The sequence below is a fragment of the Narcine bancroftii genome, chromosome 10 (assembly GCF_036971445.1).
Source record: "Narcine bancroftii isolate sNarBan1 chromosome 10, sNarBan1.hap1, whole genome shotgun sequence".
Taxonomy (NCBI): Eukaryota; Metazoa; Chordata; class Chondrichthyes; order Torpediniformes; family Narcinidae; genus Narcine; species Narcine bancroftii.
The window spans coordinates 42,496,965-42,511,093 of NC_091478.1; the positions used below are offsets into that span (position 1 = coordinate 42,496,965).

Here is a 14,129-nt window from a genome sequence, read left to right on the forward strand (position 1 = left end):
TTTTTTTAAATGGTGAGAGAGATGTTGGCACTCAGAGAGAATTAGGTGCATTACTCATGAATTACGAAAATGCCGGTACAAAAAGCAATTCCGAAAGCCTTAATAATGAGGATTTTGTCTATAATCAGAAAATGCCATTGTGAGACCACATCTGGAGTATTGAATACAGATCTGATCTCTGCACAAGAAGAATATACTTCCCATCAGAGTGCAGCAATGGTGCATCAGATTGATTCCCAGAATGGCAGATTTATCAAGAGAAGCAATCAACAAAGTGGGCCTGTTCTCCCAAAGTCAGAAAAATGAGGGGCTTTATAGGTTCAGGATGGGATATCAAGAGACAGGAGGCACAATCCCAAATAAAAATAATGGTTTTGCCATTCTGGAGAGAGATTAGAAAAAAATTTCAGCCTCAGTTTTAAATCTTTGGCAATCAATACCCAAAAGTGCCAAGGTTCCTCAGTTATTCAGTAAGTTCAGGATAGAAATGGAAAATACTTAAGATATTAAGGGAATCAAGAGATAGGGAACAAAGCAGAAAGTGGAGCCAAAGTTAAAAAAGAATAATGTTCTATGAACAGCAGACCAGGCATGAAGGGTGATTAGTCTTCAACAACTTTAACTTTGTACCTCTGAATCATGCTGTTCTCGAGACAGGTTGTCTGCAGCTCATTAGGTTGGCCCAAAAGTAATCTATGGACTCATTTCCTGAAGTCATACAGTATGAAAACAAACCATTTGGCCTACCGTATCCATGTCCACCAGCCAGAATTCATCAATATTAATCCAACCTTCCAGAACTTGGCCCATAACCATTCAAGCCTGGTAAATTCAAGTGCTTGTCCAGATACTTATTAAATGCTGTCAACCACACTCCTTCCACCATGCTCTCAGGTAGTGTATTCTATTTACATACCACTCTCTGGGTGAAAAAGAACCTCCTCATATCCCTTCTAAAACTCTGATCATTCCAATCACAATATTAAACCCAGTTATGTTATCCTAATTTGCCCTCTTTAACACCACTCACAACATGCTTGAATAGCTTCAAAGACAGGAAGGCTTACTCTTTTTGATGATTTACAGTTGACTTAGACAATGTTGTACTAGAACGCGGGGCCAGTTTCAAGGATCGATGAGGTTCAGCACTGGCAAGGCGCACAGGAATGTGGTTTAGTAACCCCAGACCATCAGCTGAGGTCACAGTGGTGTGCTGAGGTAGCCAAGGATTGGTTGTACTCTGTTCCAAAAATATAGATAATTACATCAAAAAATGTTGCTCTCTCAGAAACTGATGGCACAGAAATTAAGTACAATTATTTACTCATGTAGAAACATAATATGTTTTGAACCAGTTGTTGCACAGTCACATAAGAAATGCATTCAATATTTATCTTCTTGAAAGTAATTCTAGTTGCCCTGTTACAAATGATCTTCCATCAACCATTTCACAGCTTTGAAATATTCAATATAACTGCACGACGTAGACAACTCAGAAGTCATAGAACTATACAGAGTAGAAGCGCACCCTTCATCCTGTTTATTTATGCTAATCCAATTTTATTCTTCCGACATTCCCATTAACTCACCTACACACGAGGGAAATTTACAATAGGCTCTTTAACTTATCTTTGGAATGTGGATGGATACCAGAGTGGTGACAATGGGAGCAGGTAGATTTCATACAAATAACATTAGATATCAATTTGGGTCACTGAAGCAATTGTACCACAGCGTCACCTTGATCTGATGAAATCAGTTGTACCTATCAGACAGATATAATGTCATCCAAAGTCTGCATTGTAATTATGAAAAAGGAAAACATAATCTTCCATTATGTTACTTCTTTAATAGCAAGCACCAGCTTTTTCTTGAACTTAATTGATAAAAATGAACACTTAAAAAGGGGGAACAAGAAAATATAAACTACTTTATCTTGACTACCCCAGTTTAAGGACATAGAAGTTCTAATTTTAATTGCACATTTTTTAGCGAGAGAAAGCTGAAATGTTAAGGCTGTTTCCTGTTACAATTATTTTCCATCTTGTATGAACCCCATTACCTCTATGGATAAAGCTGGATAGATATGATGCTCCCACTCCTTATTTTTCTTCTGATTTGGCTCTTTGGAGCTACACACCACCATCTGATTTTCTCTCATGCTACGGAAGCTGCAATTATGATCAGGAACTTGACAGAAATGTCCAGATCTAAGTCAGGGAGTACCCTAGAGAAACAAGCTTGGAAGTTTTAAAAGGGCCGCACAATCTGATTAAAAACAAATTTATGGCTGGTTTTTCTAAAATACTAATCAGTAACTATTTCCCTAAAATATACATCCATTAATTTTTAATGAATTAGGTGCCATTTGAAGTCTTAACTCATTACCAGTCAAGATTAGAGACTCAAGTGTGAGATATGAACAAATGAACAACCCAAAACAATTTTGCAATCTTTCTAAACTACAAAAGATTGCAGTCTTTTTAAGACATAGTTCTGTCAGTTGAACTGACCATCGTCAATAATAGTTTACAACTTCAAAATATTTATTCAAGTAAATTAAACATTAACATGCAACCGATGATATATATCATTGCAGAATAGCATCTTGGGAACTGTTAACATTCAACCACAGTGTACATACAAATTACCAGAGTGTACAGTGTAAAATGTAACAAAGGAACATACCCTCCTAATAGCTTCAGCATTCACTGAGTTTTCAGGGTGAATCCACTTAGATGAAGTCATGCTTTGACCTGAAGGCAGATTAGTTCTATTTGAATACTGCCAGATCACAGGATAGAGTCCAAGCCTATTACAAGGAGCAGATGGGTGGGTCTGGCCAAGGAGCTGAGAGGATTGCTGCTGCAAGAACTGTTGCTGACATTGTGTCAGTGTTGAAGGGTTTACATTTCTTGTGGGCATAGAATCTAAATGTCCATACACCAAAGATGCTGATGCAACTCCTGGTAACACTTGAGGAAGGAGATGCGAAGTGTGAACTGAGTGGGAAAGGGCATTGCTGAGAGTCCGAGCATCATTAGAATCACAAGTCTGTGGAGATCCAGAAGAATCATGTGATGACACTTTTACATTTAAATTAGAACTATCTGTTGTCAAACAAGATGAATGTGCTGAAGTCTGAAGGGGGTGAAGATGCAAATATGATGACAAAGATTTCATTCCTGTCGCAGGTCCAACCAAAGCAGGATCCCTGTAAACAGTAAAATGCTCGTTTTTATCAACAATTAAAGGGCTTTTTGTAGCTTCCACAATTGTCCTTGTCCCCAAATGCTGGAAACTTGATGATTCATTTTTGCACCTCGAGGTTGGCTTGGTAACTGAAGCAGGTGGACTGCAAGGATATGAGATTTCAGGCTTCAGGCTTTCAGGTGAAGTGGTTGCTTTATTTGGTTTACTGATTTCATTGGTAACACGAACAGGAACATTGGATTGTGGTGCTGAAGCACTAGATGCTTTTTCACAACTATTATTGTATTCATTAACAACTGAGAATTCATGAGATTTGACTTTTCTGTTAATTTCATTGTTCAGATCTACATCTTCATTTGATTTTTGAATATCTGATGGATATTTTCCTGAAGACAAGTGCATTGAATTTGTGGAGTTTTTTTCCATGTTTTGAGATGCAAGACTGAGAGAACAGATATCAATAGGTTCACGAAGCCCATTACATGATAAAGTTCCATTACTGATACGAGGCATAGATTTCTGTACAGATAAATTTAGCAGCCTATCTGGAGATGGTTTTTCAGATTCATTGGTGGTTTTCACTTCTACAATGCATGAACCAGTGACTTCTTGCGATTTCATGCTCTGTTGACAATCAATTTTATTGTCAACCAGTTCAGGCCTAACATTGTTCTTGTTCACCTCCTGCATCTTATTACAGAAAGATGAGTTATCAATAACCATCTTGATTCCTAAATCTGGATTATTCAGAAAGATTTTTTCATCTTTATTGTCATACAAAATTATCTTGTTTGGCAGTTCAGATTCTGAACTCTGCTCAGAGGAAGAATCTAAGATTACTTGAACAGAATTTTCAGGTTCGCTGCTCTCAGTATCTGAATTATTTATTTTCAGTCTTTCTGAAGTCAGTTCCTTTTCATCTTCGACTATCTTTCTCCTTTTATTAACCGACTGTTTTGTTTTGCTCTTTGAAGATTCTATATGAAAAATATGGAATATGTTTATGTAGTCACTATGCTTTGCAAATATGCAAGGTGAGAAGAAATGAAGAACAGGATACATGATTTTACCTTCTTTAACAAGATTTCCACATTTCTCCTCGGTCTCCAGTACAATGCAATCAGGCTCTTTCCTTTTATTTGAACGGTTGATTCGTGGTTGCAGCTGATTTTGTTTTCCTGATGAAGTCTGGGAACTCATCACTAATCGTGGACTATTGGCTTGAGCACGTGTATAATGACCCTAGACATGAGCAAATAATACTCTTTATACTTTGCCACAATACTTGGAATAGATGTTACTCTAAGGATTTCAATAAAGTTTATTACATCTACAATCAAGAGATGCTTAAGGTTTTTCTAGAAAAATATGATTGGTAACCAAGAATTCAGTCTAGAAAAATGTGTGAGGTAGGATATGAGGAGATATGAACAATGGCTGTAGATAGATTCCAGTGAATATAATGTATTTATCTGGTTTTCCTTCCATCCCAGGAATCAGTCTGGTAAACCTTTTCTAAATCCCCTCAAAAGGAAGAATATGGAGATCAAAATTGTACACAAGGTGTGCCTCACTAAAGCTCTATGCAACTGCAGTAAGATCTCTCTTCTTCTCTATTCAAACCCTCTCTCAATAAAGGTCAACATGCCATTTTCTTTCTTCACTGCTTGCTGTATCTACACATGTAATAATTTCATGACACCCAGGATTCATTGCAGGATTCATTCATTTTTCACTGTTCAGTTAATAATCTGCCTTCCTGTTATTATCCAAGTGGATAACCCCACATATATCTACATTTTATCTACCATGCATTTTTCTACTATCCTAATCTGACCAAGTCGCGCTCAGCCTCTTGGGACATTCCTCATAGCTTGCATTGTCCCCCATCTTAGCATCGTCTGAAAATTTAGAGAGATCACATTCAATTCTTTCAGCTATGTCAGCCATTCTCCATCTATTTTTGGCGGTCCCCCTCATAGGACTCTGCTCAACGTTTATGGGCTCCCTTCCCTGTAAAGCAGTCGTTTAGTTGGTTTCTTCCTTATTTCTTACCTACCAACTATATTTTAAAAATATTTTTATGATTTTAGCCCGTGCATATCCCCCACCCCCCAAAATGAGGCGTGGACCCCATCAGTTTTCTATCCACATCAGTCCATTACCTCCTATACCATCTTCTCTCATTTTGCATGCCAATCTCTTCTGCAGGACATTATCAAAAGCCTTTGAAAATTCAAGACACATCAACTGGTGCACTGTTATTCACATCAATGGTTACATCCTCAAAAAATTCTGGAAGATTTGTCATGCATTATTTCCCTTTTAAATAATCATGCTGACTTGGACAAATCCTGTCACTCCCGTCCAAATCTTGTCACTCCTGTCCAAATCCTGTCACTCCTGTCCAAATGCACATCAATGGCATCTTTAATAAATGTGGTATCAACCTCTGCACAAACAAAACCCCTCTACAGAATTACCACAGCCCTTTGTGCTCCAGTCAGATAGATGTGCCAGAGATCATAAATATATTGGTACATATAGCCTTTATATCCTCAACACTGATTCCAGCAATCTCTGAAGTATGATTTCATCAGGAAACATGCTGATAACTGACCATTTTACTCTGAGTTGACAAATCAAGACTGCTTCAATATTCAATAAGCCCAGAGAAGCTGCAGATGTCAGCTATTAGGTGAAAGATCATCACTGAAACCCTGAAGCAGGCTGTGAGCAAAGCAATACAAGACAAAGCTACTTGGTTGATCAAGATGTCACAGTAAATCTACAGTAAATTGTGAGCAAATAAGACAAGGCAGAACTTGTCCTCATCCTCTCCAATCTACTAATTACTGATAAATCTATGTATTTCATGCTAAAAAAAAATTTTAAACTACAGGTGCCAGAAATCTGAAAATGCTTTTATTATCATTTTCAATAATGATTAGAGTAACTAGAACATATTATGGAGACCGAGACCAAGCTTCATAAAATGAACATACTTCATTTCTTTTTGCAGAGGGAAAATGTGCTTAATGGGAAAGCATCTCAAAGTTGATTATCCATGAGTTGTTCTAATGTAAATATCATTGACTCAAAACATTAATTTTGTTTCTCTGTCCACAGATGCTGCCTGACCCTCTAAATATGACCAACACTCTATTTTTTATTTCAAATTTACAGCATTTAGATCATTTTGGTATTTGGATCAAAGAATCAGTTCTCAGCAGCAGAAATGTTTTCTATAAACTTGCTCTATCACATCTCTCACTCTACCATTAGGCTACAAGGACTGCAACACTGAATGATTGAACAAGGTTCAATTTGAAGTTACAGAAGACAGGATGCATGTTAAAGCAAAATGATAAAATGTCACCAAAATTAAACAAAATTAAATTTAATTAAAATAAGAATAATTTCTCTTACTTTCAATGATGCTGGAATTCAACATGAGTACGAAGCACAAGACTGAAAGGTTTGGAATCAATCACAGGCAGAATTGCCGACAAGATAATTCATCTCAGATTTCTCCATAGATTGACACCATCACAATAACTGATATTCAATCATCTTAATTCACTGCACACTTTAAAGACTTACAAAGTCATGGAAAGAGTTGTTGATAATGCCAACAAACACAACTGCACATCAATAACCATCTCATTATTGCTTGGTTTGTGCTCTGCTTAGACCATCTGGTTTCAGAACTCATTGCAGCCTTTGACAAGCATGGACCAAGAAAATAAATTTCAGAGCTGAGGAGAAAGTTAATGCCTTTCACATTAAGAGAGCACCCACGAACTGTTGAATCAAGGAAGTTGAGTTAAATTGGTCAATAGAAACTATGGGAAATTGGGGGTGACCTTAGTGGACGGAAGTGGATGGAATCAGCAGAGAGGATGATAGTTATGTTCAGTCTCAGAAAGCAGAAGCAGGAGCACTCCCAGACAATGTACAAAACCCAGTCATTTTCAGTTGCTTCATTAAAATATTTTATTTCACTTGTGCCTGCATAAAGCAAGATTTAGGCTCAAGTTCAAATCTTTAATCACCTTGACTCACATTCATCTGTATTCCAAACAACAAATTCCCTGCCTGGAACATCTCAGGAATAACCAGTGACCAGAAACTTAACTACACCATCATCATAGATATTGTGGCTACACAACTAGGTCAAAGACCAAGTATTCAGTGGCAACAACTCCATGTTTATCACTTCCTGCTTCCCCAATGCTTTTCCACTAGTCTGAAAATAATCACCTTTCCTTTATTGTCTCTGGGTTTAAATCTTGCAATTCATTAAGAGTATTGTAAAAGTACTTTCACGCTATTAGGGCTGTTGAGTTTCAAGATGGTGGCTCAATTCCAGCTGTCATGAGCAACTAGATGACCATATCATAGGCTGGCATTGACAACAAAATCCATAATATGATATGAAATGTCATGAGCCAGTTATCAAATAGAAATTTTTTTAAAAGTTAACTAGGGATGGAAGGGGATTATTTATCCTTTTCACTGAGGATGAGTGGAATAATTTCAAAGGCACAGGAACTTGCTAGTCAGGTATGTGCCTGCAGTTAACAAATATTACAAACAGCCAAAAAAAAGCTCAGCATGGAATGTGTTAATCTATCGAAAAATTTAAAATTTTTTTAAAGATTAAGAATTTTTTTTTAAGTAAGCTTTTGTTAAAAGCAGCAGCAGAAATTTTATTTTCATTGAACATAAACCTGTCAACTTCTCCAGAGGAAGTGTGATCCCAACAGGCCTGGCAAAAAAACCTCAAATGTCATATACCTGGATTTCCAAAGCAAATAATAATGTTCTTTTCAAAAACTCGTACAGAACACGAAAATGAAAGTCACTGAACAGGGAAGTCTGCAGACACTGTGTAAAATTGCTGGAGAAACACAACAGGTCACGCAGCACCTATAGGGCAACCAACATTTTGGGCCTCAGCCCTTCATCAGTTGGTGAACTGCTGAGTTTCTCCAGCACTTTCGTGTTCAACACATGAAAATGAAAACACTGGGTATCACAGACACTGACTTCTCAGAGCATCAATGCTAATTGGGAATTTGTAATTGATATTAATAAACTTCAATTCCAAAGCACAATGCAATAAATTAAGCCTTTGACACAATTATGAAAAATGTAGAAGATCCAACTAAAAGGCAAAACAATTCCTTCACTTGAAATTCCAATTTACTGGCTTCAAAATATTTTAATTCAATACAGAAAAATCTGCATAACTGCATTTCCTTAATCATGAAATGCTTAATATGTACAAGCATCTTCAGATGCTAACTTTCTTGAATAAAGAGGGAAAAGGATGAAACCTAGCATAAATACAGTTTTCTTCAGATCCCAAATTTCATTGGTTGGACACCAGTTTTAATTGTTCAAATAGTGGGAGCAAATTTTAACGTGACTTCTTGACATAATTACAGGAAATACCACACCAATGGGCTGGACTCACATTCACCAGTGAGCGGCCTCAAATTACTCATGGTCATTGAAGACCATTTTTACTTGAAGTGAACATTCAGATGCAGTCTTTAACTGGAACTGCGAGGGCAACACAACATAGAGCCTCTCTGAGCGTAACTGACAGATTCTTCCCCAAGAATTGTCCAGACAGACCCCAACATACAAACTGCTAAAGTTATCTATAGATTGAATATTTATGATATATATAATTCAAAATGCAACATTAAAAACAAAGTGTATTACAAAATGAAAAAAAAGATCACAATTATAAATAAGTATTTTAAACTGACTGAATTAAAGCAGGTAAAAAGAAAAAGGTGACAAAAGCTGCTGATGAGGTTAGAGCAGTGGATTTTGTCTATGTGATTTGACATGGTCAGTCATAATATTGGTTGATCCAGAAGGTATAGATCCCCAGGATTCAAGGGGAATTGATAGTTTGGATTCTGAATTGGCTGGCAGAGGGTAATGGTGGAAGGGTGCTATTCTGGCTGGAAGCCCAAGGCCAGTGGTTTTCTGCCGGGAATGGTGTTGGGACCTCTATTATTTGTAATATATATTGTGATAAATTTGTGACACACCACTTGGATGAAAATGTAGGTGGAAGAATTCGTAAATCTGCAAATGGCACAGAAGATTAGTGGAGTCGTGGATAGTGTAAGCCTATCAAAACATACAGCAGGATATGGATCAGTGACAGATATGGTCAGAGAAATGGCAGATGGTGTTTGAGATGTTACAATTTGAAATGTAAATTGTAAGGGAAAGTATACAATTAATGCTAGGACTCTTAAAAGCATTGATATGCAGATCTAGGTGTTCAGATCCATAGTTCCTTGAAAGTGGATAGAATGGTAAAGAAGGTGTATGATATGCTTTCCATCTTTGGGCTGAGCATTGAATGTAATAATAAGGAAGTGATGTAACTAAATCAAAAGTTGGTTAGGAATATTGTGTGCAATTCTGGTTGCCCCATTATAAGAATTATGTGGAGACTTCAGAAAGGATACTGAGGTACCAGAATGTTGCTTGCATGAGCGGTTATGAGCTATAGGAGGAGATTGGATGAATCTGGGCTGAGGGGAGACCTGAAAGAAGTTTATAAAATTATGAGGGGCACTGATAGGGTAAACAGTCAGAGTATTTTTTCCCCCAGGATATAAATGTCAATACAAGAGGACATGCATTTAAAGTTAGGAGTGGGGTTGGAAATTTAAAGGACATGGGTGGAACAGGTTACCAGGAGTGAAAGTGTATCTGGTGGGAGCAGATACAATAGCTGTGTTTAAGAGGCTTCCAGAAAGACATATGAACATGCAGGGGATAGAGGGAAACATACTAGAAAAGTTTTAATGTAGGCATCATGTTTGGCAGATAAGAAGTAAAACATGAAAATCTCTAGACACCATGGTTGAAGTAAAAACACAATCCTGGAAAAACTCAGCAAGTCAAACAGTGTCCTTTATATAGCAAAGTTAAAAATACATGACTGATGTTTCAGGATTGAGCCCTTCATCAAGATATGGAAAAATGTCAGCAGGCATCTGAACAAAAGAATGTGGGGGGGGGAGGGGAGGAAAGGGACAGCCGGGAGGGAAGGGACAGCCACGAGTGAAGGGACAAGGGAGGCTAGGTGAACGGCGGGGGGGGGGGGAAGGGGGAGGAGAGCTGGAAGTGGGAAGGTGAAGGGGGAGGGGGAAGTGAGGGGGGAAGAGATGAGCAGGTTAGCAGAAACTGGAAAAGTCGATGTAAATGCCATCTGGCTGGAGACTGCCCAGACGGAAAATCAGGCAGTGTCCCTCCAATTTACAGGTGGTCTTGTGGGATGGTACATAAGGTGATAGACAGACATGTGAATATGGGAGTGTGACACAGAACTGAAATGGTTGGCTATTGGGAGGTCTCTGTCACTCGTGCAGAAGGAGCGAAGGTGATCTCCCAATCTGCATCCAGTCTCTCTGATGTAGAGAAGGCCACAAATGGGGTACTGGATGAAGTAAATCAATCCTGTGGATACTGTACACAAGTGAAGTGTTGCTTCATTTGAAAGGCATATTTGAGGCCCTGGTCCATGGTTAGGAAGGTTTGGCTATCAGTGTGGCACCTCCTGTGGCCACATGGGAAGGTGCCACAGTGGCGATTGGTGGGAAGGGATGAGTGCACAAGGGAATCATGGAGGGACCAATCCGTACGGAAGGCAGAGAGGGAAAATGTGTGTGGTAGTGGGATCTTGCTGTAAGTGCCAGAAATTCCAGAGAATAATGTGCTGGATGCAGAATCTGGTGGAGTGATAGGTGAGAATAAGGGAGATTCTGTGTTTGTTGCGACGGGGGGAAGAGGGAGCCAGGGCAGATGAGTGGAAAATGGAGGAGATATGGGTGAGGGCTGGGGTGATGTTGGTAGAAGATGGCAGGAATTTTGGAAGATCTGGACTCAAAGACCTCATCTTGCGAAAAGATGCGGCGGAGTCAGAGACGTTAAGAGAGGGGATTAAGAGAGGGGTTAGAATCCTTGCAGGAGACAAGGAGTGAGGAAATGTAGTCAACGTAGTTGTGGGAGTTGGTGGGTTTGTAATAAATGTCGGTGGAAAGCTTGTCTCCCGAGATGGAGACAGAGAGATCCAAGAAGGAGAAAGTGTTGAAAGAGATGGGAGACTTAGGTGAGTTAGAGATCAGGGTGGAAGTTGGCTGTGAAGTGAATGAAGTTGACAAGCTCATCGCAGGTGCATGAGGCAGCCCCGATATAGTCATCAATATACTGGAGGAAGAGTTGACGGGTCTTGCCTGTGTAGGCTTGCAGCATGGATTGCTCCACAAAGCCCATAAACTGGCAGGCATAGCTGGGACCCATGCAGGTACCCATGGCTACTCGTTTGATTTGGAGGAAGTGAGACGAATTAAAGGAGAAATTGTTTAGAGTGAGGACAAGTTCTGCTAGGTGGAGGAGGGTGGTTAGGTCTCTGATCCAGAAAGAAGCGGTGTTTTAAGACCTTTTGTATGGGGTATGGCGGTATAAGGAGATTGGACAACCACTGTGAAGATGAGGCAGTCCAGTTCAGAGAATCTGAAGTCATTGAAGAGATGGAGGGCATGTGAGGTATCACAGATGTAGGTGGGGAGGAATTGGTCTGCGGAGAAAAGATGGAGTCAAGGTAAGACTAAACTAGTTCAGTGGGGCAAGAGCAAGTCGAAACAATAGGTTACCCAGATGGTTGGGTTTGTGTATCTTGGGTAGAAGGTACAAACGAGCAGTGCAGAGATAAGAGACAATGAGGTTGGCAGCCATGGGAGGGAGGTGACCAGAGGTGATGAGGTTGGAGATGGTGTTGGAGTGGAGTCCTATGGGAGGGGTAGGTAAGAGGAGGTGCCTGAGAGATGTTTGGGAGATACATGGGCCATAGGACCTGGTCTAAATTACCATGTAATTACCCACCTACCTGCAACATTGAGTGATGGTAAATCTGTTGATATTTGGACATCCCTGGAAGGCAATATGAGCTCAGATTGTCCAAACTCAATACTGTTTATTGAATAAAAGACCAGAATTTCCAGATTTTAAGCAAAACCTGCATTTCCGTATGTGTTGCCATTTGATGTGTTCTTTTTAAGGGCAGGGACGAACTGTGGAAAATAAGTTTGCACAGATAATCTCAAGGTGGGTTTCAAAAGTGGGGTTGGATATGAATAACTTGCGAGATGAAACATTTCTTTATTGGCCAATTAATTTAAAGAACCTTATCTGTGTATGGGCAACAAAAGTGTGCCATTAATAAATATCTATAAATTAATGCCTGTAGAATATGAAATATGTATGGAATAAAAAGATTGTACTTTAAATAATTTATTTCTAATTTAGCTTGATAATGGACATTGGCCAGAATGCACTGATAACTAGCTAGCTGTTCTGTGGAGGACAACTGGCTTGCTCCAGGTGCAGAAGTATATACTTCATTGCTCATCAAATTCAGGTGTGTCAATGCTCGCTCATAAATGAAAATCTCTGTAAATCGTGCATTCACTTTGATGTTAAGATGTGGGGAAGTTCAAACTGCTAATGTAATAGAATTTGAACAAATTAATCATATGGCTGGTTTCCAGCTGCCTCCAGATACCTGTCTATTATGCTTTATTTAAACAAAAATAGAAACAAGCATTGATTAAATAAATTAGATTCTTTGCCTTGAAATATAGGTTCCATTAGCATTTAGATGAAATAAGATTCCAAAAAAAACTCACATGAACTGCTGAATTGTTTTGATTAGAGCGAGACCTTCGTCTTGATGTGATGCCGACATTTTCACCTTTCAGCAGAGAATGAACAACATCATCCAAAAAAGTCATTTGTACCATAGAAGGATCGACATTCTGTGGTTCTAGCACCTATGGTTTGTTCACAAAAGCAGGAGAGCATTTATAATGTGCATTTAAAAATTACACTTACTGTTTGTATATTAAACACTGCATTGAATAAATATAGCATTGAAAATCTTTACACATTTCCTATCCTCCAAAGACTGCTGAATGGTATTCATGTGACTCTTGTATTCCACTATGGTTCATATCTGAATGCCCAAAAATGCCACTTCGCTAAGGTAAGCGAAGTATTCTTGCACCAGGAAAAATGAACTACTGTATAATATGAATTTTCACCTACCTTAAGATGGAAAACAAAACATTCATTAAAGAATTCAAGGCTAAGGATTGAACATTTGTTAATTTTCTATTGAAAAATTAAATCTGAACAAGTTCATGCAGCCCTAATAAGTATTTCCTCAGATCTTATTACCTGGTCATTCATCACGACCATAGTGCGACTTAAAAGATCGTGGTAAGTAATGATACCAGTGAACCACTGGGTGGCAGAATCTTGCCTGTATACTCGTACTCTATAGCCGTTCAATGAATAGGGACCTGTAAGGTGCAAAACACAAATTGAGCAACTGGTAATTGCATCATATGAAGAAAATGGCTGCTTCATAAGAGTTGAATAATTTATTGTAAAATAATTTACTTTTTTTAAAATTATTCTGATATTTGAGCATTAGAATTGAGGAAACAGTCCTCATAACATAATTTAGCGTGATATGGAAGTGAACGGCTCCAAGATTTAAAAAAATGTATAGCAGAAGGACCAATTTCAATGAGATGAGAACAAATCTGGACTGGTTAAATAGGAATCAAAGTTCAGCCAACAACACTGTTATTGAACAATTGCGGATATGTTTCAACCAGTGCTAAGAAACTTTCTTTAAGGGAGAAAGCAGCCAAAGTTAAGACCAGGCTGCCTGGATGACCAAAAAGATAAAACTGGAGCAAAAAACAGCTGATGACAGGTTGTAAGACATTCAGAAATAAACTAATAAAGGAAATGAGAAATGAAAAGAGAACATGAGATTCACAATAAACAGACAGGGTAACCCAAAA

The 14,129-nt window shown here is 38.5% G+C and overlaps 1 protein-coding gene across 9 annotated transcripts in view; it reads right to left on the minus strand.

The window, feature by feature from the left end:
- jmjd1cb (jumonji domain containing 1Cb) overlaps positions 1 to 14,129 on the minus strand; it is a 251,954-nt gene that overhangs the window by 85,550 nt on the left and 152,275 nt on the right. For 8 of the 9 annotated variants that reach the window (XM_069900764.1, XM_069900771.1, XM_069900765.1 and 5 more), the window contains 5 exons: positions 13,492 to 13,616; positions 12,942 to 13,085; positions 4,284 to 4,455; positions 2,689 to 4,190; positions 1,068 to 1,240 (listed from right to left, as the gene is read on the minus strand). In XM_069900764.1, coding sequence (XP_069756865.1) covers positions 1,068 to 1,240; positions 2,689 to 4,190; positions 4,284 to 4,455; positions 12,942 to 13,085; positions 13,492 to 13,616 — 2,116 coding nt within the window. The remainder of the gene's footprint in view (positions 1 to 1,067; positions 1,241 to 2,688; positions 4,191 to 4,283; positions 4,456 to 12,941; positions 13,086 to 13,491; positions 13,617 to 14,129) is intronic. The other variant, XM_069900773.1, reaches the window with a different exon arrangement.